The sequence below is a fragment of the Leucopleurus acutus genome, assembly GCF_964270905.1.
Source record: "Leucopleurus acutus genome assembly, chromosome: 2".
Taxonomy (NCBI): domain Eukaryota; kingdom Metazoa; phylum Chordata; class Mammalia; order Artiodactyla; family Delphinidae; genus Leucopleurus; species Leucopleurus acutus.
Window position 1 is genome coordinate 49868147 of NC_139143.1, and position 24686 is coordinate 49892832.

A 24686-nucleotide genomic window follows, 5' to 3' on the forward strand; every position below is an offset into this window, starting at 1 on the left:
TCAGCTTAAGGAAAATCAGATTTAGAACATGAGGTTTCCATTTGAGATGTGGAGGGTCGTGACGCAGTTTCCATCGTTAGTTGGTTTTATAATATCCCGTAAGTATATCGTTGCTCTTGCCACCATTTTGGTGGAATTAAAAACATACCTTTCCAAGTAAGGAAGGGAGGGGAACTTTAAAAAGTCTTCAAATGCTTAAAGAATGAATGAAGAAAAATGGCAATGTTCTTATCCTTTTCAACATTTAAATTTAACAGTTCAACAGATGCATTACCTCTCAGCTCATCAAGTGGTTTAGCAATTTCCGTGAGTTTTACTACATTCAGATGGAGAAGTACGCGCGTCAAGCCATCAACGATGGGGTCACCAGTACCGAAGAGCTGTCTATAACCAGAGACTGTGAGCTGTACAGGGCTCTGAACATGCACTACAATAAAGCAAATGACTTTGAGGTAGGAACTCATCTTTGTTTTTCGGTCATCTCCCTTTTTTTAAAAAAAAATTATTTTCTTTAGAAATGCCCCAAATCTGTCTTTTTTTTTTTTTTTTTTCTTTGCTCTGGTATCTCACACAAGCATCCCCCAGTAGGGTAAGAGGTCGAGTGGCAATGAAGAGCCCCCCGTGGGTCCCGTCAGAGTCCTGGGAGCTGACCCACTTCCGTTTCCTTTCCCATCCCCCGCCTCTGCTGCTTGCTTGGAAGACCCATGTGGCCACACAAGAGGGAACTGGCGAATCCAAAGAAACGGCAGCAAGGAACACACACAGAGTGATTCCCTTTCCAGAGAAGAGGTCCCTCCCCCAATAGGCCTTTTTCACATTTAATTCTGGCGTGTGGATTGAGTTGACATATGCTGTGTTCAGTGGTAGCTTCAAAAGTTGTTTTCTTAAAAAGTCTAGAAAGATTGATGGGGAAGTGATTCCATGGTTTCAAACTTTCATGAGCATTCATTTCCTTTCTGGAAGAAACGGTGTGAGAATTTCCCAAGTACCTATGATGAGAGACCCATGGACGTCTCTGTTCGCTTGTTTGCTTCTGGTTTTGTTCTTCTGGGAGGACACCCTTGTGTGTTCATTTTGCACACGTGCAGCTTCACGAACTTGCTGCCCTTCCTTCATACGGTCTTATACATACTTGCATGTGTCTGCAACCTGCGTATTCCAGGCACATATGAAGCAGTGCAGATGGTTCCCAGAAAGCTGTATCTATGCGACAATAAGAGATGTGTGGCTATGAGTAAGGCATTTCTTTACTGGCTGATGTGGTGCCTCAGCGTTTTTCATTGAACGGGATGACTTTCCATGAGACAACACCAGCGAATCTCCCAGTACCCACAAAAGCATTTCGCTGAGCCCTGCTGACTGGGGCAATGATGGCTGGAAGTGGGAATGCGGGAAGGGTTCTGCAGGCTGAACCTCTGATGATGAGAATGGACAGGCTGTGGCTTGACAAAGGTGGTCCTTCTCTTGTAGTACCTTGAGGAGGAGAATTTTTCCCCCACATCTGCTCGTGCGCGGACCTTATGTTAATATTCTTGCTTTCCTTACGCAGATAGGTACCCCCAAATGCCCGCAAAGTTCTCAGTGTCAAAGGAGAAAGGGGCGGGCTTCCCTGGTGGCGCAGTGGTTGAGAGTCCGCCTGCCGATGCAGGGGACACGGGTTCGTGCCCCGGTCCAGGAGGATCCCACATGCCACGGAGCGGCTGGGCCCGTGAGCCATGGCCGCTGAGCCTGCGCATCCGGAGCCTGTGCTCCGCAACAGGAGAGGCCACAACAGTGAGAGACCCACGTACCGCAAAAAAAAAAAAAAAAGGAGAAAGGGGCACCTCGGTCTGGCCTTGTCAATACCGACCTGAACCCCACTGTCCCCCGCTGCTTGCCCGTTCCTCTGGGGACCCTTCTCCCAGTGGTCTCAGCAGATCAGTTTTTGTGGCTTATGAAGAACTGAATGGGGAAGTTTAGCAGCGGGAAAGTCATGGTTTTTCCTTGAAAGTTGGAGTGTTTATACTGCAAGCCACCAGTTTCTCTTTGCTATCCAATACCAATGTATTTTTCTTGCCAAATGGGTTATAAGCAAAGTTTTTCTTTGGCAAAACACATTAAAAGTGAGGCTCCTTCTTGTACTTACTGCTTCAGTATTTTAAAGTCTCTGTTGGAACAGAGCACTGGTTTACTGTTTCGACAGAACACTCTAGCAGATTTCTTCTAAAGCTGAAGAATGTGACAATGGCTAAACTTTTTTTTTTTTTTTTTTTTTTGGCCACACTCTGTGGCATGTAGGATCTTAGGTCCCTGACCAGGGATCGAACCCGTTTCCCCTGCATGATGACGATGGCTAAACATTTTAAAGAAATCTTATTAAAAGCTTCACTTCTCCCCACCCCCTTTCTGATAAGTCTTTTGCTGTCAGCTTTGAGCTAAGAGAATTCAACGGTGTGCTAGTGAACTAATTGCAGTTTATTATGATAAATATTCGTTTGGCGGCATGCGTCAAGCTTCATAAAAGAATTGCCCGAGATCGACGGGATGGCTTGTGCATTTTTGCTGAGTGACATACTCAAGAGAACAAATCCTGACAGTGCCCATTAGGATTTTTTAGGGTCGTGTAAACCTTACCTGGTTGGTTTTAATCCCCTACTCAGCGCAAGGGCCAAAATGACACAAACAGGGGATGGCTGGAATCAAGAGGTACCCAACAAGCTGCTCCGTTTAGCATCATCTAAATCCTCCTTTAATATGATTACCATCTGATATTCCTCTCTTCGTGAATCATATCCACTTCCAGCCAGGCCACCTCTCCTTTATCTGCAGTGTCTATTTTAAGACTGCTTCAGTGCAAAGAGTATGGGGCCCAGGGAGCAATTTTGTCACTTCTCATGTGACTTCAGACAAGTTATTGGACTATTCTGGGCCTTATTCCTCCTTCGGTAAAAACTAGGCTCTTTCCGGAAATGTGCTAAGAACAAAGCAGGAGCTGGATTCTGCCCTGCCCCCTCCACTTACCCACACATATGCACATACACACCCCTACCACCACATATGATCCTAATATCACGAAATAGTTTTTAATTTAGCCTCTCAGTTTGGGGCACTTACTAATAAAATCTTCAGATAAGATGGTCCTTCTTTTCTGTGCCTTTGTGCATGGAGGTCAGTGCTTAAGTGAGATGCTTAAAAAGCCGCTGGTCCAGCTGCGGTGAGCAGGGGCTACTCTTCGTTGCAGTGCGCGGGCTTCTCATAGCGGTGGTTTCTGTTGTTGCGGAGCAGGGGCTGTAGGCGCGCGGACTTCAGTAGTTGTGGCTCGCGGGCTCAGTAGTTGTGGCTAAAAAAAGCCTGCGCGTAGCAACGAAGACCCAACACAGCCAAAAATAAATAAATAAATTTGTAAAAAAAAAAAAAAAAAGCCACTGGTCTTATCATTGTTGCTCTTCCAGTGTGGACCGTGGCTGTGAGCCAGAAGTAGACCCAGCACCTCTATCTGATACCTTAGCTGCTGTTGCATGCACTGCTTGACTTTTGCATCTAAGTTTCTCCCCTGAAGAGCAAGTCAAGTGCATCTGCAGTCTAAAATGAGCAAGTGAAGAAGATGGCAAAGTAGAGAACTGTACACCTGGTTTATTCTTAAATTTTTAACCAGATATGGGGCCTAGTAGAGAGACGGAAGTTATGCCTGCACGATGCCCAAAGATCCAATCAATTTAAAGGAATATATTAAACCAACCATTAGCTGGCCAAATAATAAAACGTCTTCTTGATTGCATTTTAAAATTTCTCAATCAGTTAATCAGTGGTTTGTAGCAATGATAAAATAGCTCACATTTATTGACTGTTTAGTATGTTCTGGGCACTCTTCTAAGTGGTCTACCCATATTAATTAATTTAATGTGAGTCCTAACGATATGGATATTAATACCAGAAATACTTCAGCTTGCCTAAAGCTTTATACTGTTTCTAAAGTAGTTCTAAGTGGGTGGGAACAGGGGAGCCAGGGAGAGAGAGCGGGGGTGAGGCTAACGCTCTTCTGTCCTTTGCTACCTTCTCCCTCCTTCTTTCCCTCCTCCTCCTCCCCTTGCCTTTTCTCAGCTTTCTGCTCCATCTCTGCCTCTGTCATAAGCTTGCTGGCGGCACCTCTGTCACTGCTAAGCGCCACCCCCCTCCAGCCCCTGCTGCTGATGGCTCTCAAGGCTGGAGTGGCTGCTGACCCCTGGCCTGCGGGAAAATAAAGCAGATGGGGAAGGTTTATCACTAGTGCAGAGGGAGTGGCTCGCATCTCCCTGCTCTTCTAGACCCTGCGCATTTCCTGTCTTGTATGAGTCAGAACCTTCTAAGTGACAGGAGAGCCTGTTCTGCCTTTTGTATCAGTTTACACAATTGCCAAGATTCTTGGCACGGCATTCAGACTTGGGGTGGTGAGAGCTTGAGAAGTCCCAGGGGATGTGGAAGAAGACACTGAAGGGGGCGGGTAGGGGGGGATGAACCACGCTTTCAGCTTGTGCTCAAGGGAAGAAAGTTGGCTACAGGACAGGGGTCGGGCATCTCCCTCCCAACACGAGTCCGTGAAGGTGTTCAGACAGGCACGTTCAGTGACAGGCCGCATTTTTTTTTTTTTTTTTTTTGCGGTACGCGGGCCTCTCACTGCTGTGGCCTCTCCCGTTGCGGAGCGCAGGCTCCGGACGCGCAGGCTCAGCGGCCATGGCTCACGGGCCCAGCCGCTCCGCGGCACGTGGGATCTTCCCAGACCGGGGCACGAACCCGTGTCCCCTGCATCGGCAGGCAGACTCTCAACCACTGCGCCACCAGGGAAGTCCAGGCCTCATTTTTAACTCCCGCTTCTCACGTTAAATGAGATGGGTAACAATACGTTCGTCGTTCCAGGTGTTATGGTATATATTGCCATGCTTCATTCTCACTTCATTTTGAAGAGCTTCCAAAATTGATTTTTATAGGGAGGGAAATGAGGTTTGGGATTCCTTCCCAGTTTTTAAATCACACTGATACTTCTGACTTCAGGGGCATAGGAGTTGAATTTTATTCCTTCTGTTTCCCTCACAACTGTGGCAGGGAAAGAAGGCAATGAGCGCTGGCAGTTTCCAAGGCAGGTTGACACGTTTTTGCAGAGAACTCAACTAAGGCAGCCGATCTGTGTAAGTCACAAAGGTTAAACGCACTGCTCAGGGAGCCGGAAGACAGCCACCCTAGGTTGACTGAGGTAGGCTGGCCGCTGGGAAAGGCAGGATGACCCAGAGCTTGGGGTCTGGGATGGCCTGCGTGGAGGTTGGGAAGAGAATGTAGCAGACCCCTTCTTCCGGGCTGACCCTTCTGACCGCAGGGGCATGTGCTTTGGACTGTATTGCTTTTCTGTTGCCCTCACAACTGGGGCAGGAAAGAAGGCAAGGCTTGCGATCAATTTCCAAGACTTCCCTGAGCACTCCTTCTCCTTTTCTCCATTCCCATGAGCTAGCTCTTCCCCCGCGGTGGTCAGCCAGGTGTCCCCCGTGGGCCATTAGTGGCTAGCCAATTAACTGCGGGCAGGGTCCAAACTCACAGGAGGAGTGACTAACTTCCCTTGCCCTCAATAAAGACCCAGGGCTTTAGATGGAAGGCTTAGAAACAAATAGAAAAGAGAACTTGATTCATTGATTAGTGGGCTTGTAAATGTCATTTCCTAAGATACTAATAACTCATGGGGCAGGCGCTCCATCGTGGAGCCAGTGGTTTGACTTATTTCTAGGTGTCACATGACAGGCAAGAAGGGTACTTCTGCAGGCCTCTCTCTGTGTCTTCTCACTCTCCTCTTAGAAAGAGAAAATGAAAAGGCAGCACTCCTCACATCCCCCCACGCACACACCCACCCAAACGCACGACACTTAAACACATAGAGTGCATGTACTCCCTCCACCAGGCTCACCCCCATTCCCAGCCCACTCCCGCTTTCCACACGACTCACGTTTAAGAAGATTTAATATATTTGGAAGTCCTTCATTCGCCCTGTCCCCTCTTTAAAGAAAAATGAGGACAGGTGGATTTAGGAAGCGCTTCCCTCTGCTCCAAATAGATACTTAAATATGAGTGATCATTTGGAAAACTGGCACAGGAGGGAAACCCTTTTACTGCTCTTGCAGTCTTTTGGCCTCAAAGCCGAGGTGTCATTTAAACGATCACACAACGCACTCTTGGTGGGTGGCAGGAGGAAAAGAAACCTTTGCCGTTTCCTTCCCTGCCAGTCCCCCCATTGACAAGCCAAATTGATCTTTTAAGAGACTAAATGAATGTTCTCTAAATATATGTATACACATGGCTATCTGGAAACATATTCCTCGTACAGAATGATTGCCTGAAATTTGAAGGAGGCAGCAGTAAAGACGCCAGGCTGGGTGGGGAAGGGGGGGGGGTGGCAGGGGTAGGGGAGGGCACAGGGAGAACTGCGTGCCCGAAGCTTCATTTCTGCACCGCTGTCCATCTGGGATTCGAGGTGTTGATCAGTATAATGAAGCAGGCCCATTGATTTATCATCTATTTGGTAATGTCGTTGCATTTTTAGCGCCCTGTGTCTTTTTTGTCATTGGGTTACATTCAAGCACAGTAAGATCAACGTTCAAACCTCCTTACTCAACAGCTTTATTAGTTATAGCATTCCATGACCTTTCTCAACATTCTTAAAGAAAAGGATACAGTGTAATGTCGCTTTACTTTGCTTATTGTCCTTTGTTGGGGGGAACAAAGCATTTTCTACAGTGGCTATAGCACATAATTATACAACTTTCAATGGCAGTGTCTTGGTATCAAAGTTCAGAGGAGCCTTTAGAAAAAAAAAAAAAAAAGATGTTTTGTGGCAGCCTAGGGAGGGTCTCATCTTTCCTTCAGAAAATAGTTCAAGGCTCTTCTGTCAAGCTTCCCTACTTAGAGCTTTTTCTCCTCCTGCTTCATAAAGTTTAAAGCAGATTCAGTGGAGTTCTATGATCTATTTCCTTTGAAAGATTGTTCCTCGGCACAGAGAGGCCCTTTGACTTCAAGAGTTCACAGATTCATGTCTTTAGGTATCATATGTCTGACCTTATCAGTTACTCCATTTAATGTCAGAGAAAAAGTCTCAACTCTTTGTGTTTGTCTGTTTTGCCTCTGTGAAATGATTTGGTGAAAAGACCATCCTTTTTAACACACCACTGAGAGGCCGTTTCTGCTGCAACCTACCCTGTGGCTTTTCTCTCTTAAAAAAAAAAAAAAATTGTCCTTGTGTTTTGTGTATGGATGAGTTCACAGTGAGAATAGAATTATACAAGGGCAGGCGCACACACAAAAAAATCTTTTGCTTTCCTCCCACACCTCCCCCCGCCCAGTGATCTATTGGCTCTCTTGGTGGCTGTACCCCAACAGGCAAAGCCATTTAGCAAACACAGAGGTGGCAGCCGCGTCCACTGCTGGGACAGCATTGGGTTTTTCCCTTGCTTCGACCTACCCCTAAGGCCTTCATAATTAATTGTCCTTCAGAGATGAGGAAAGTTCAGAGACAGTGTGTGGCATGATGGCCATTGTCTGACGTCCAGTTCTCCTCGCCTCGCCTCTTTCTCTGTGCCCCACAAAGGGTTATCAATAGGAGAAAGGGAGCCCGTTCTCTGCTGAGAGCCGCCGGTGGTGGTTGGAGCTTTCAGTGGGTCGGTATCATTGTGTTCGGCCCATCCTGGATTAAATGTCTGCAGGTCTAACCACCTCTTGAAAAGCAGCCTGTTTATTTCGCCTAGATTAAACAAACTCATTTAGCGAACCCCAGGCTTGTTCAAAAGTTGGTGATCCCTTTTCACGTGGCAGATAACATTTTAAATCACATTTCCTCACCCCATCCCACCCCGGCCCCGCCCCCAGGATTTTATTGCACTTTTAACTGTTGGGTTCTTTTTCAGCCATAGGGCGGAAAATGAAATGACCGTTCAGTCACTTCTCTTAACCACTTCAGTGTACACTTGCCAGAATGAATGTTTTTGCAAACATTCTTCTGACGAAGCGTAGGACTTTGGTTCTTGAAAGTAGATTATCCTCGTTTTAAAATATTGTTTCACCTTCAACGATTGCCTCAAGCCAGTCTTCAGTGCTATTTGGTAACAGGACGTAAAACAAATACAACCTGTTCCCCGCCCCCCCCCCCACCCCTGCCCTTTTGGCTGAGATACCAAATAAAGATGCACTATGGAGACAGCTATTTGCAAAGCAAAGGGAAAAGAGAGCGATTAATGACGATTATACTACTGTTCCTGTTAAATAGAGTGAAGCCAAGAACACAAATAGAATCGTCCTTCCTAGGAGCAGTGGAACTAGCACGTTCGAGAGGTTTAAGATCGCTTCCCTGTAGTGTTCACAGAGACCTCAAGGCAGAAGGAAACCGTATTTAAAGAGCATTTCTGTGTCCCTGAGAGCAGTGTCTTCTGGAGAAAGGGGCCTACAGGATGGCCAGCACCTATTCTGTCCCTGTTGTTCTTTGAAGACACTTTCACAACAGACCCTTTGCTATTGAGAGAGAACCTGGATCTGGAAGTTGACACAACTACTAGAGTCATACCAAAAAGGGGATCATAAAAAATTAAAGTTATTCTTATGAATCTTTCATTAGAAGTAATGAAAAGGGACAGTAGTGTAGTCTAAGTCCTTTGTGTTGCCAGCCCTTCTTCCGGCCTCTGGGCTATTGTTCTTTCAGCTCCTCAAACAGACTTTTCACTTTCAAACTGACAAAAGTCACTTAAAAGCCAGACAGCTGTACTAACACACCCACCTTACGAAGCTGGAGCCAGGGCAGGTGCCGAGGCCAGCTGAGAGACCTTGTTTAAAATGGGCAGGGGCAGCTCCCTCCTGCCTTCCTGTTGTTTTCGTGCTCTGCTTTGAGGTGGACCATTTATTGCTACTGTGTGATCCTCCCTCCAGGCGCCCCCAAATATTTCTTGCATTTTCTTTGCAGCAGGAAACCTTGACACTCATGCTAATGTTTGTCCCTCGGGTTGGGTTGAATGGCTAGGGTCAGGTTCGTGGAAGGTGGAGCACAGAACTTAGCAGAATCACAGGGAGTTTTACTCAAAACTCTTTCCTTCCGTTTCTCCCCTTCCTTCTCTTTTTCCAGCCTTTTCCAACCAGTCTGAATCTCTCGTAAGCTGTTCAGATTTCTGTGGCCTCTTCAGGAGTAGCTGGGATTGGATAAAACACAGCCACCAGTGGTGGGGACAAGCCTCACCTTAGGATGTGAGATACAGCTAGAGAGAGGTAGGCAGGTAGTCCTGCCTGCGTCCCAGGCCTCAGGGCGCAGCCGCCATGGGCCCCGGCGAGTCCTCCCCGTGTGTGTATTACAGCCCCCCTGCTCCCCTGTCACCTTGTGTACAGTCTGGTCTGTGACACTGATGGTGATTATGTCATTATTTTGCTCTGGGGGCCCTGGCACATCTGCAGAGCCCAAGCACATCTTCTTTGTTGCGCTGGCAATCGTCCTGCACCACAAATGCTTCATTAGCCCTGCTGGCGGCCTCCTTGCCAGACGCGAGTGCCCAAATCCAGGCTTCTTTCTGCTCCGTTCTTTTGTGTAGCTGATGATCGCGTATTCATCTTCCTGGTTCTTCCCCATTTTCCTCGACTTCTGAACTCCAGATGTCCCAGTGTTCTTGCCCAGAGCCCTTGAAAGTGCACAACGCGAAACAAGGCAACTCTTTACCCCTTAACCCATCCTCACCCCTTCCCACCTTCCTACTTTTCTCCTCCCCAGACGAATAGTGATTCTGAATATCTCCCCAACATGAGGACTAACGTTTTCAAACTTGCAGTTTGAAAAGATACCACGGGACTGCTCCCAACTTACAGTGGTACTTACGGTTAGAATGAGGACTTATTAGGCATTTGCTTGGAGATGGGTGCCTTTCTCCTGCAGCCCCTTCCCTCTCCTCGGCTCTTTTATTTCCTCCTGCACATTGCCACGTTTTACCAATCTTCAGCAAGCAGTCTAAAATGTGAGTACAGAAAATATTCTTCATGCCTCGCTGAGCATGTTATAGTCATCTGAAGGTTCTTTTTCTCTGCATGGCATCTTCGTCTGCACTCTACCCCCTCCCAGAATCCCCTGCCCCCTCCTCCTGCTGTCATAACCTTTTTTTTTTTTAATTTATTTATTTTTGGCTGCCTTTGGCTCCCCAACAATGACCTATTATTAGATATTGAAAGTGACGAACACGTGGCTGTTTTGGAAAGGAGCTAAAACATTTCTCTCGAGTTTTATTCTATATGTTTAGAATACATACAGCACAGCTTTTCTTAAGGTGTGCTGATTTCTACATTAACTGCAGGAAATTTTAGAGCTTGATATCTTGGGCTGTGATGGGTACTACATAATCGGTATGTTTAATTTCCCCTTAAATGTGAGTTAATTGATCTGTGTTAGGAGCTTCTCCAATAGAGAGTTTAACCAGTTCTGTCCCCCCACCACTGCAACATAAGATGTTTCCAACGTCTCTCTGTTTGAGTAAAATGTAGATTTTAATTTGAAGGTCTACTGAAAGGAGTAAGTTCATATTTTTATAGGAAGCGTGGTCAGATCACTGTCCTGAATTCTAATTCGGAATCCGAGGACAAAGACCCTGGCAAGGATTAAAGAAAACCCCCTCCGAGGAGTGAGTTGCTGTTTTGTACTAGGTTTCTGAGCTTACCAGTCATTGACCCCTGTTCTGAATATTAGGAACAAGCTAGGTAACAGAGTGAGGACAGAGGTGGCCAGATCAGTAGGCCAGCAGCCCTGGGCAGGGAGCATGTCGGGAGAGGCGGGTACCTGTCACTGATTGCATCATTTTCGAAAGACTCAGGATGTCCCCAGAACATTCCTAACCTGCCATTTTTAGATCATTATGGTTTTATCACCCCTGGGTTTATTAAAACCTTTTTAAAAATGTAACTCCATTCTCAGAATACACCACTTCTCAAGGTAGTCATTCTCTAAATGTCTTACCTGCTGTGAAAATAGTATCTTCTTTGTATGGCTGTTAAAGTGATTTCCCTGGAACTCCAAAGGGATATCCCTTGTTAGAATATCCTGGGATTTGTGAACAGGACTGTGGCCATATTCTCCATTTCCTCTCTGATTTTAGAGACTTTGATCATTACTCCCTCTTAATCTTCATTTCTCCAGATTAAGGAGCTCTAATCCTTTTTTAAAAGTCTAATCTCATACAGTAAGTGGGTTGCGTCTGATCATTTTAGCAGCCCTTCTGTAATGCTCTTCCGGCAGGACCATGTTTTCCTGAGGGACAGTTACAATTACAGGACAACAGGGCAGAATTCCAGTGGGCGGCCACATCACGGTTTTATACCTCACATACACCTCCAACGCGGCTTTTTTGATCGCCCCCAAAGTTCATCCTGAGAGGCTGGATTTCTTGACTAGCGTCTCAGTAGCACTTACTGGTTCAAATGATCCTATGAGACCAATTTATGAGACCCTTGGCAAGTATTCTTGCAAATCTGATCGTTCTACGGAACATATCCAGCCAAATAAAAATTGCACAGATCCACCCTGCTGTGCAGATGTTTTCAGTGTTTTTGTAGGTAACGTATTGGAGTGTTTGACATCATGAAGACACAGCCTTAACCTTGGGCTTGAGTCTATAAAAATGACAACTAAGGCAAGAAAGCTCTGATCTCTGTATTATTCTCAAGCAGGAAACAAAATGTTCACTTACAAGTAGGTATAATTTTATATAAAAACATCACCTTGAGATCTTAAAAGGGACTTCCTTTGGGGGAGTCTTTCCAATGTCAGTGGTCCTGGACTAATAATAGCGTAGAACTTAAGAGCATGGTTTCTCGAACCAGTCCCTGGGATCAAATCCCAGCGCTGACACTTTCTAGCAGTGAAACCTTGGCAAGTGTCTTACCCTCTCTGTGCCTGCCTCAGTGTCCTCATCTGTAAAATGGGGGAAATGATAGTGCCTACCTCACAGAGTTGTTGTGAGAATTAAATGAATGTCCATGAATATGTTAGCACGAAGTCAGCGCCATATAAGCATTTGCTTTCATTCATTTGTCAAGCCAAAGAGAAGTTCCCTTGTCGCCACTGTCAGTAACCCAACTCTTGCATCATTTCCTGCTGACCCTAAACAGGAAAACAAACAAACAGAAGAGCAAACAGGGAGTTCCCGTTAGAATTGGGACAAAGAGTCAGTGCAAAACTGGTTTTGAAAAGAGAAAGTGATTCCTCCTGCCCCAAGGTTGGCTATAAAGATGACAGCAGCCCGGAACAGCTCCGGGCTTCTGGAGTCATGGGTTCCAGATGAGAAGGGCAGCCACGAGATGACAGGGTAGCGTGGAAGGAGCCCCAGATGGGAGGGTCTGCCCCTGGCAGCACCTGCCTCTGTGGGCTCCACTTCGTTCACCTGGAAAGTGATAAGATTCAAAACAGAGCTTTGTTCTAGCTCTGAAATTCTGCGATTCTAGAACAGAAGACATTATGCCTTCTCTACATAAGTCCCGTGCAGGATGCAAAGCTTTAAGCAGTGACTGTGGAGGCCCTGGGAATACAGATGGCAACCAGGTGGGGCCACTTCCACCCTTGGGGTGCTGCTGGGTCTTAATTATCTTAGTAAAAATCTCCAGGGTGCCCAGTTTAGTGTTCTCCCAAGGCCCTCTTTGCAGATCTTTTAACAGTGCCCTTGGAGATGTGGCAACTCCCTTGCTGGGATTATAGAGGCGAATTTTTCAAATTCATAGACAATTTATTGGCATTATATTTGCTGCTCACTTTGTTGTGGTGGCTAGGGCAGCCAAACAGTGAGGTCATTCATCCGAGAAGCCCTCATGCCTGTGGGTTTTCTAGGAGACGATACGGACCTGAACAAACTAACAGAGAGCCTGTATACCTGTCCCCACACACGTTCCACCGAGGCCACAGCTCAGCCCAGACAATCGGCCTGTGTAATACGTATTAACTTCTGTAGAACATACAACATCTCCCCTCTTTCAAGACAGAATTAATTGTTTTAGATGTTATAACGACCGTCACTACTAGGTTTGGTTGGTAGTTTTTGTAAAAGCAACATCATCCTTCCCTTTAAGCATGTCTCAAATGATAGTAGTCAATCAGGAATGTCTTTTCCACTGGGATTTTGTATGTACAGCTTTGTGTTTGGGAGGTATCCAATCCTCACACAGGTCACCTGGATATGTTATTTTCTATCTTTCTTAACGGTAATTGTACCCAACCTCTGTTTTTTTTTTTTAAGGCTACCTTAACGGTGGAAAATAAAATCTGGTACTAAAAATGACTTTTAGTAAAAGGTAATATATTCCCTGAGAACAGATATGGGGGTTTGAGTAGGGGTGAAGGAAGAGGCATGATCAGAAGCAGAAGTCGGCTGTGCTCCCAAGGCCACTGTACTTCCTTTAATACAGAGAGTATTTTTGCAAGATTTATCATCTTTTTTTTTTTTTTTTTTTGGCTGTGCTGCACAGCTTGCGGGATCTTAGTTCCCCAACCGGGGATTGAACCCGTGCCCTCAGCAGCGAAAGCGTGGAGTCCTAACCACTGGACTGCCAGGGAATTCCCAGAGATCCATCATCTTAAATGACCTGAAGGTGTACCAAATAATTTGTATGTAGACTCCTGACCCTGCCTTTCAGCAGGGCCAGTCCCAGGTCTCGACAGCATCCTAAGTCTTCCCACCGCAGACATAACCTCCAGACCCATGAGGTGTCGGTAGGGTTCTAGAGGACTTCCAAAGGCTCCCGGGGCCCTTCTGGAATCTGTTTCTCTGACTTCCCGAGCTATTTACCTTTCTTGAAAAAGGAATGTCAAAGCCCTTCACAAAACTCTTAGGTTGCTTTTGAAATACGGCTCATGCTTAGTTTTGCAAAGGGTAAGCCTGGAGGAGAAACCCATAGAGTTCCCTAGAACACAAAGCAGAATTTTTCTGACTTTTTTGCCTTTCATCCCAGTCCCTTCCCAAAACAACCCAGGTATTATTGGGGCTGCATCAGCTGTTGTCAGCAGAGAGGCGGTGTCTCCCGTGACCCGGCGTTCTCCGAAGCGCTGTTCATCTAGCATCCGCATCTCCCAGTGCCTTCTTTGGTGCTTACTCTGAGCAATGCTATTCTCATTGTCCTGCCTCAACCCCACTTCCTAGCAGTCTCTCCCTAGGCTTCTCTCTCACATTGCTCCACCCGCATGAATAAAGGACACACGCTAGTTCTGATGTTAGCCTGGGCAAAGCGGAATTATGAAGGTAAACCTCTGCAGAAAACAATCACGGGATGCATTCTCCAACGAAACAGGAGTAACTGCGGTTATCCGTGCCCCAGCTTCCTTCGTGCAATATTGGAGAGTTGATGCCATGTTGTTTTTGAATAATCTCCCATCCAAGAAGGGCAGCAAGCTTGGCCCTATTTATCCTACTGCCTCACCCAGTAATGGTAGCAAAAGTTAAACTTCAAGCACTATGAGCCTGTCTTGAACTCAGACGCGGTTGGCACATAATTTACGGGGTTGACTTGAAGGGAAGTTAGTTAAGGCTGCAGAGTGACTGGTATACTGCTTATTTTCCCCTCGAAGCTGATTCATTACCTGTGTCACGAAGGAGGGATAGATTCCTCCATGTAGTTCGTTTGAATATTTGCTGGCAGGAAAGCTCCTAACGAAAAGCTCGCTGTCAAAGCAGGGCAAGACTGAGGTCCACCTGGTTCTTCGCATCTCTCTGTGTGGTCCATTAATTATTCCTGTAGACGCGGCCAGCCTTACACGCATCTGAGGAGTGGCGTGACAATGTAGGTTGAATTCGGGTATGTTGATCCCAGCTACCCTTGCAAGAACTACTAGTGTGCTGACACAGGATTAGAGAAGAATGAAAGAGCATTAGGCCTTCAGAAAAGTGGTTAGCTCTTAAGTGTGGCTGAGAGCAGGGCTTGGCACACTCTGGCCTACAGGCCAGCTCTGGCACCGAATCTGTTTTTTATGACCCTTGTTAAGAAGGGTTTTTATATGTGTAAAGCAATGTGAAAAAGATGAATATGCAGCAGAGACCAAATGTAGTCCACAAAGCCTATGTATTTACTGTCCAGCCCTTTATAGAAAAAGTTTGCCGACCCCTGGCAGAGGCTTTTTCTCTCTTTGGTAGAATGTGAACTCTCTGAGATCCTTTCTAGTTCTGAAGTTCCAAAACTACGCTTCTTTGATGCAGTAGTCTCGGTCCCATCTTATCCGAACAGCCTACCAGATGTGTCCTTCCAGCAGAGAGCTCACCCTTGTTTTTAAGATGGGAGAGTATCTTTATAGTCTCTTGGGGGTGGGGGGATGGGAGAAAATATGAGATTTTAGTGTTTGATGCCTTTTCTATGATTTTGTTTTTGTTTTATTTTGACTGATGCTCATTTAAAGTTGGAGTCATGTGTTGAGACGTGTTTGGGAGAGACGGAAAATTTAACTCATGACAACGAATAACATGACAACTATTGTATTTCCTGATACATACAACACCAAGACCTCCAAGCATGAGCAAGCACACTAGCCACTTCAGGCGTATTTGGTGAACCAGATTTCAGCGGCACAAAATAATTTCGACAGCCTCATAGAGTTTATTATAAAGACATGCGTCATTCCATTCCCAGCAAGCTAGTACTTCCTTTTCTGGGGCTGTGGGAGACATGGTTATTTATCTTGGTGTCTATAGGCAAAGTTGCCAGTGGGATGTTTGCACAGTTTAAAATGTATACGCAAATTATTAACAGGTGGCATCGATGTGAAGGCAGTCTTTTTTTTTTTTTTTTTTGAGATTCCTTGAGATAGTCTATGTAGATAGTAATGTCATCTGCAAATAGGGACATTTTTCTTTTTCCAATCTCTACACTTTTTATTTCCTTTTCTTGTTTTTTTTTTTTTTTTTTTTTTTTTATAAATTTATTTATCTATTTACTTTTGGCTGTGTTGGGTCTTCGTTTCTGTGCGAGGGCTTTCTCTAGTTGTGGCAAGCGGGGGCCAGTCTTCATCGTGGTGCGCGGGCCTCTGACTGTCGCGGCCTCTTGTTGAGGAGCACAGGCTCCAGACGCGCAGGCTCAGTAGTTGTGGCTCACGGGCCCAGTTGCTCCGCGGCATGTGGGATCTTCCCAGACCAGGGCTCGAACCCGTGTCCCCAGCATTAGCAGGCAGACTCTCAACCACTGCGCCACCAGGGAAGCCCAAGGCAGTCTTTTTTATTACCTAGAGTCACAGTTTTTCCAAATGCTCAATCCCGGCACATTTTATCAATGTGTATGTTATCAACATCTGAAACGTATAGGAACTTTATTGTGAATTCTGTATTTTGTGAATACCCACTCTTAAAAGGTAAAAGGTTCAAATTCAGACGAGGAAACAAAGAAACTCCTCAGGGCAGCCTTGGTCCTTCCTTCGCGCTGTTGAGAGAAGTCCACGTGAGGGGTGATGGCCAAGCCCATACGGCCACACCGCAGACCAGAGTCCGCTGCCTGGCATCCTTTGCCATGGCGCTCCACTGTCCAGTCAAGGTAGATCCTTAACCTCCCTCCTTGCAGTTCCCGTGTGACCCTTCGTTCTTTTTATTACATTCCCTCCAACGGACTGTTTGCACCATGTCCTAGCCGGGCGCCACTTTGCTGGCATTTATAAGAGCTGGTGTGGCATCAGGGGATGGCAGGCAATTTCACTTGGAAGTGTATCCCCACAAGCTCAGTGCAGGTCCCTGCTGTAGCCACAAGACAAGAGACAGGCTTTCCTTTTGCCACTTTTCCTAATTATCCCTGCAGTTCTTGCAGGCTGGCCGAGAGAAACCTTGAGGCTGTTGCGTGGATCTCGCCCACTCAGGGTCCTTCCCCGGCCCTTCCCCAGGTTGGCCTCCCCGCCCCCAGCTCCTCCCTTGCATATTAATATGACACTGCATGGTGCTCACAGAAAGGAGCAGCTTCCACCAGCTGAAACCTCTGATCCCAAACCCACTAGAGAGTTTGGCTTTTGGAGTTTGGCAAGAAAGCCTGTTGCCCATCAGGTCAGCATGAATAAAGATTTCTTTCTTCCTTTCTTTTTTTAAAATCAAGCATCAACCGACACTGCCCCCAGAGCTCTTTTTCTCAAGACAATTTAACCCCTTCTCCCAAGTACATTTATTTTCTATTCTGAATGTGCGCATTATTTTGTTTTTTTCTCTTTTCCTGTGAGACAACCAAGAAATCTACCCTATGTAAAATTTGAAAGCCAGATCAATTCTAAACCGTCTTATCACTTTTAAAGTATGTTTATCCAGCTTTGTAGGAAGAATGAGCAGACTGTTTGAAGGCCACATACTTTTCAAACCTTGGTTGCAACACGTTTGCCCCGTTTTGAAACTGTCTTTATCAGGCCGAGAAAACGAAAATCTATTTGACAAAGTGGCACTCTGGCCAGTTTATCTTGCAATGTGGCTTTAGTTCACTGAGTCTATTGATTTCCTTAAATTAATGTTTACAGAATGCTACTGAATTTTGCTCAACAGAACATTGTTCTTTTGAAGGTTTACAAAAAATTGATACAGACTGTTACTGCCATGTGTTCCTTTGCTTAGACGGAGGAAACATGGCGGGGGGAGGGGTGGTTCTTTTTTCGTTGCTTTGTTTTAAGGATAGCCTTGAACTCTAGCCACTTCCTATAAGCATTTAGCCTTCACATATTTAAGTAGCAAAACATGTAAGTAGGAGGTGAGCCCACTCATAGGCCTAAAATTGTGTGGGCATCACACTGACCTAATCCTGTAAGGTCCCTGAAAGCTGAAGCCACCTGGAGCATCGGAGTCAGAGAGACTTTAGTCTGAAGCCCGGTTGTGGCTGCAGACTCTTCCTCGGCCTCATTCGGTGTAGCGTCTGCAAGCAGTTTTGTAGCCAGCGCTCCCTGAATAATTCCAGTCCTTTGAAACAGAGGTGCGAGCATCCTATTAAATTTTAAGCGCCATGTAGCCATTTGGTAGGAACTCTTAAATATAACACCTTGCTCTTTGACTGTGGTGTTCGGTGCCTAATACACAAAACCTAGTCTCTAGAGTTGATTTTAAAATTGCCCTTTCCAGGGAAGCTTATGTGGCCGTTCAGCCCCTGACAGGATTCTAGTCACAATCATGAAATGACTGAAATAAAACTTGGGAAACACAAAGCAACTTTTCTCAGTGTGTTGACTCGGCCAGTAAAATCAGCCACATGAACCTCCTCAAAGCACCTCTCAAGACACTGCTTTGCATACACTTAATAATCACAGTGAACTGGCTCCTAGGAAGTGGATGGACTCCTCCTTAAGGTTCTAACCACCACCTTACATTTGGATACTATTTGGATACATTTGGATACAAAGCCCATTCATGCCTGTTTTCCCATCCAATCCTTCCCCATAATGAGAGGGCATTGGAACACAATCTCACCATCCCCTGCACCCTTTCTGCCCTTCTGAAGGGCCAGCTAGTCCCCGGCTGTACACGCAGGATAAATGCGTGTGTGACTGCTAAGGGAGACCCCCTAGTCGCAGCATCTTGTCACCATCTTTCATAGCTCCGCGATTCCCCTCTTCCACCTCTGGCAGGAGAATTCAGTGAGAGTGAGACAGTGGAGAGGAACAGCAATAACGTATCTGTCCTTCCCTTTTTGTCTGATAATCTCAATGAGGAGTTACTAAAGCATCTGAGTTTATCCATTTAAGTCCACTCTGTCTGCAGTCTAAGTCCCCAGTTTGTGCCACTGCCGTCAGGAGATATGTCTCTCCTTGATCAATATTTACTTAACAAACATCAGGGATGGGAGAGTTTGTTTAGAGGAATCACGTGCGAATGCTCGGGGAAAGTACTTCAACTTTGTCTCCTTTCCTAGGATCTTGATGTTTGTGTGTGTGCACATGCACGCAGCCGCATACAGATGCCCTTTTTCTTTTTAACTTCTCCAAAGACACTTAGAAGTTGTCTAGAAAAATGCCTCACTGTATATGGTTATGGTTAGTACATTATTTAGCCCTTAAGAGAACTCACGACGTCAATTCAGTTGCAAAAATCCTGGCCCAAAGTTTGCTTTTCCTTTTGTGCTCCAGTACAGGTTAAACATTTTGGAAAGGCTCTTAGGATGAATTAGATGCACAAGCATCTTCCTTTGACCCCTTTCAGATGAGTGGAAGGGACGAAAATGCAGATGGAAACAACAAAAGCGATTTGATAGGGCAACTCTAACTATATACTACTGATGGCATGACATCTTTTTTTAGAAAGCCCAAGGAGAAAAGTAGCTCTCGAGATTTTCAAAGCCTCTTACCCAGTTTTCGGAATCAGACGTGTTTAACTCTAATAATAAATACAAACACCACAGTGTTGAAGTTTAGAGATCGCTGTTCTTTCAACTTCACTCAAACAATTGCTTGAAGGCTCAAGTCAGTGCCTTCAATGCAGTTGACTTGGAGGCATCTGGGTCTAGTTTGAGGGGTTTTGTTTCTGTGTGGGTAGAGGCCGGGGCGGGGGACTGTGGGAGTTATTTATTTATTTGATTTTGTGAATCGGAGTTGTAAAAGCCATCTGAAATATTCATGCAGAATTGTCTGAGAAGCCCGTTTCTGTTTTATTTACTGCACAGTAGACCAGCCACAGCGGATTACTTCTACAATACCCGTAACAAAAGCCCAACAGCTGATGCATGTGATGTTAGGAGGTGACAAAACAGTTAAAGTATGCTGCTGGCTACAGGCAAGCAGTCAGCAGATGCAGACAAAAGGGTTTGTGACAAGAATAACTCTCTCTCCAAGGCGAGCAGTGAAGAGTATCCAAAATACCAGTACCCTTTTCTCCTTGACATGGTCTTCTTACAGTCAGCATTTTATTGCCCTTTTATAGTATTTTTTTTTTTAAATGGAGGAGGATGAAGAAAGAAAACCCACGCGCAAACTAATTCACCAAAATACTAGCCAGGATTTTACTTTCCCATCAGTTAGCCACTTCTGCCCATATATATGTCTCCTTTTCCATTTCCCATCAGTTAGCCACTTCTGCCCATATATATGTCTCCTTTTCCATTTCCCCACTGAAGTCTGAAAAAGAAAAATAGTTTAAAAGATGAACCTAAAAGATGATCTCTCTTGATAAGATCGTAATCTACTGATTGATTCGCTTGATAAGCCCTTTGAGCCGTCGGTTATCGGGGAGGGGCCAGGGAGAGAGGTCAATGCCTGGTTTGTTTTCTGTCCATTTCAGCAAAGATCATTCCACTGATGAAATTCGGCCAGCAGACCAGTTTTTAAAGGGGATGGAGGATGGAAAGGTATCCACGGGGAGCTGCGAAAGGGGCAGGGTTTAGGTCCCCTGCAAGAGGCTGAGGGATGAGCCTACGGATGTTTCCGAGTTGTGAAAAATCAGCTTCTCTATCTCCAGAAAATAGGAGAGGCTGTCTTCTTTTTAACCTTTGTAATTCCCCTTCTATTCTCTGTGACATTCATTCATCTGCCAAGAGCGTTTGGCAAGGTTTGGGCCAGTGAGCACACTTCCAGTGACCGCTAACCTTGGTATGTCCTGACACTTATGATGAGTGTCTGCAGGACACAGAAAGCAGGCAGCCTGCTATGTCAGGCTTTTATTATGTACTGCAGAGGCTAGGGACAGTCAGTTTAATAAAACAAATCATCCTTGAAGGTAAAGCAACTGGGAAGAGGAGGAGGAAGACGGGGGGCAAACGTGTCTTTGCCACTCATTCTGATTAAAAAAAAAAAAAAAGAACAGCAAAACAACCACTCACCCAACACGGTGCGTGCGCGCGCGCGCCTGTGCGTGCGCGCGCCTTGCGGGCACATATGGGCAACTCGGGCACGGGCTGACAGACTGGAAAACATCCTCCCATTTCTCCCGTTTCATCTAAGCCCACGGGGCCCTCATGTGCTCTGAGGAGACTCAAGTGCAAACAATTGTGGTGAAATGGGAGGATGCTGATAGCCAACCCCCTTGAAATATATGAGTGCATTCAAGTACCTCCCCGCAGTGATATTCTCCTCCAAATATCAGAGCAAGGAGAGGCAAGACCATTTGGGGTGAGGTTCCTATATTGGGATGCCTTTTATCAAAGCAAAGTTTCCACTCTCCTCTCCTGAAGAACACTCAGCACTCCCACAATAGCCTCAGAGTCCCAGCCAGAGACTTTGGAAGCCTTTTGTTTTCCCCCTGTGGCATGTCCAAAGGCACGGCCTTCCCTCCCCCTCCCAGCGGCCTGCATTGTCTTGCATTCCAGGGACTTGATTGACTGTTGCCACCTGATGCTGAGGAGATAACTCTAGGGTTCATTCTGCAGATTGTTGGGTTCTATTAAAAGAAACCTAGATAAGGGATTACTTGTCACTAAGGGATTTTCTGCAGATGTTTATTAGTGATTGGAAATCCATTAGGTGTGAAGAGGTACTGAAAAAATATGGGCAACACCATTCTCATAACCCTGAATTCGAAGATACCCCCCAAAAAACATCAGAAAGGACTCCCCCGCCCCTTACTCTGTTAAATGGAGTTGGGGAAACTTTTCTGGCAGAGAGGTAAGGGTCTCTTTTTCATGGGTGATAGTTCTACCTGTGGATGGGATTCCTTGGCACTCGGTTGCTACATATCAGTTTACCTCTCTGGAGCCACCAAAGAAAGATTAATTGCTCTAGTACTAGAGGATCTCATTATAACTTTCTTTTACCTAGCCCAATCCATTGCATGAGTATTGCCTCAAAGTAAGCAAGAAATTAGCAAACCATTTGCAAAGAATTCATCCCTTCCCAAACATAAACCAATAACCGTAGTCTCCTCTTGGGAATCTTTTGTGTCATTTGCACTTATTTTGAAGTTACTAGCTCTTCCGTGGTTTTTCTAAACCACAGATCCACAGCTTGTCAAGGTTTTGATGCCTCTTCTAAGTAGGACATTGCATTAAAAAGGAACCAGAACGGTTTAATGGAAAGACACCTGGATAAGTTGTTTCACGTGAGTCTCTTCATCTCATAATTTCTTCATCTCACAGAATCTGTTTCTTCATCTATAAAATGAGTTCTGAGATCTATTTCAAGTCTTTAAATTCTGTTTTCTATCCTTACTTTAAAATTCCTTTTTTGTTTCAGTATTTAGGGAGAAGGTAAGTGTGACTCTAGCGCAGTGTAGAACAAAGCAGAAGGCAGGGTCTCATTATGAACGGTTTATCAAAGATGATGCGAAAGAACTCTGTGAAGCATTGTGAGGGATGCGCAGAATAGAAGCCAGGACTTCTTCTCTAAAGACATCTTATGATACATTCATTACATCTAGAAATAAGTAGGTGAAAAGGTAAATAACATCAAGACACAAATACAAAAGATGTTAAAGGACAGCCCAAGATTACTGCCAAAAGGAATGAATGTTTAAAACAGGATAAGACCCACTAAAATCCAGTAACCAGCATGGCGAATGATAAGGAATAACAGGGTGGAGGCTGCACGCGCCTCCAAAGAAATTACTTCGAGTTGCTCTCAGGCAAACCCTAGAACTACGCTTCTTCCCTCCTCCAGGGCTGATGCCGTTCTGGATGCACCTCCCTCCTCTGACTGTCTTAAACATCAGCCCTGCTCCCTTGGTCCCTGGCTCCCCAGATCTCTTGGGGGGGTCCTTGGAGTGGGTGGGACTTCATCTGGAGCCGCTGCCATACCCTCTGTCCCTGCAGCTCTCCGCCAGGCCAGGCCGCATCCCCGAGTGTTCAAGGAACATAGATCTTCATCGTGGATCTGTTGCTAATGGGCAGGAAGACCACTCTGATGATGTTTCTGTAGCATTTGGCTAACAGCTCCCAAACCTAGTAGTTAGAGTGGGTAGTTGCACTGCATAACTGTTCTCCAGCCAGAATCCCTCTCTCAGTAATGCCCATTTGATAAAATGGGAAGGATCATCTTTGGGGAAGAGGGAGGAGTACTCAAAAGGGATGCTTAATGACTTCTTTTTTTTTTTTTTTTGCGGTACGCGGGCCTCTCACTGCCGTGGCCTCTCCCGTTGCGGAGCACAGGCTCCGGACGCGCAGGCTCAGCGGCCACGGCTCACGGGCCCAGCCGCTCCGCGGCATGTGGGATCTTCCCGGACCGGGGCACGAACCCGTGTCCCCTGCATCGGCAGGCGGACTCTCAACCACTGCGCCACCAGGGAAGGCCCTTTTTTAAAATTTCTTTTTATTTATTTATTTTTTGACTTTTTATTTAGTATAAGGTGACTAGGAGGGGTGATTGCTCTTCCAGGCCCTTCCCATCCCACAAATACTCATGTATGTGCAGGAGGTTGGGGAGAAAATCATCAAAGTTGAGTTGAAAATATAGATGAATTCTCAGCAGGGAATGGCCTTTGGGGTATATGGGTTTGCACATCCATGGGGGACAAGGTGATGTTTCCATGATTTTCCAGGCAGTGGTGGGGACTGTGTCCTAAGAAACTAGCCAATACCTTTGGGAGGGGCTTCTCAAACTTTTCACTTGTTCTAGATTCTGATCAGCCCCAGATGGGGGTCCTTTTTTTCTGGGGTGTTATTAGGTTTCCTTCAAAGGACAAGTGACTTGCCATGGGATGCACTGAACTTCTTTGTCCAACTCCAGATACGTAAGACAGGGATGTCTGGTATCTTTTTCGTTTTCTTTAACAGTTACTATCATTATAAAAAGGTCCACTGCACAAATTGAGAAAAGGCATGGAGAAAGGGATCAAATGTGTTCAAAATGACAATCCCTCCCTTTTACTTTGGCGAGGGGCAAGTGTGAACGAAGATGAAAATACATACCTCTTGTATATGTGTAGACAGATCTGTCTACACATATAACTGCAGTGCATTTTACTTCCTCGTATGTCTGCACTTACTGTAAAAATAAAACATTATTAATGTATAAGTACCCCACTAAAAGAAATCTACAGAGTGTCAGTGTGTATTTGGAAAATTATGAGTACATGGAATGATTCTGTGAATCCATTTCCTTGTTGTGGGGAAAGATAGGCCATGCTTTACCGTGTAACTTACAAAGAATACTGAATAAGTACATCAATAGCTATTCCTTTCCCTAGACAAGAGGTTAGACTATTAAATAAACAACTATTAATAAATAATTAATAAACAAACACAAAAAACACCCACATATATACTCACTGCTCTGGGAGAAAAGGATTAACAGATAGAGATTCTGAAAAGAATATTTGAAGAATGTTTATCTTAGAGTACAATGACTTTGAACGATTCCCTTAATCTCTCTGAGCCTCCATTTTCTCACTGTAAAATGGGGTTAATAATCACAGAGATGGGGGAATTGAATGACATAATTCACATTCAGTACATAACACAGTGCCTGACACATAATAAGCAGTCCAAAAATGTGGGGTTTTATTATTGCTATCAGCTGCATAAATCACTCTCTCATGGAGCAATTCTAATCTCAAGGTAAACTATTTTCCAATGTAGGATCTTAAGATTCAGTTCAAATTTTGTATTTTGGGATTCAGTGTTAGTATCATTATCTTACTCTTTTTTTGTACATAGAGGACAGGCATACCTCAGAGATATTGCAGGTTCCGTTCCAGACTACCGCAATAAAGCAAATGTCGCAATAAAGCGAGTCACGTAAATATTTTGATTTTCCAGTGCATATAAAAGTTATGTTTATGCTATATTGTAGTCTATCAAGTGTGCAATAGCATTATGTCTTAAAAAGTACATACCTTAAT

The 24686-nt window shown here is 45.2% G+C and overlaps 1 protein-coding gene across 17 annotated transcripts in view; it reads left to right on the forward strand.

The window, feature by feature from the left end:
- The window catches only part of PROX1 (prospero homeobox 1), a 57243-nt gene that overhangs the window by 27712 nt on the left and 4845 nt on the right, over positions 1 to 24686 (forward strand). For 16 of the 17 annotated variants that reach the window (XM_082833233.1, XM_082833228.1, XM_082833230.1 and 13 more), the window contains one exon: positions 258 to 452. In XM_082833233.1, the coding sequence (XP_082689359.1) occupies positions 258 to 452 (195 nt within the window). Of the gene's footprint in view, positions 1 to 257; positions 453 to 21847; positions 21951 to 24686 lie in introns of all 17 variants that reach the window. The other variant, XR_014325985.1, reaches the window with a different exon arrangement.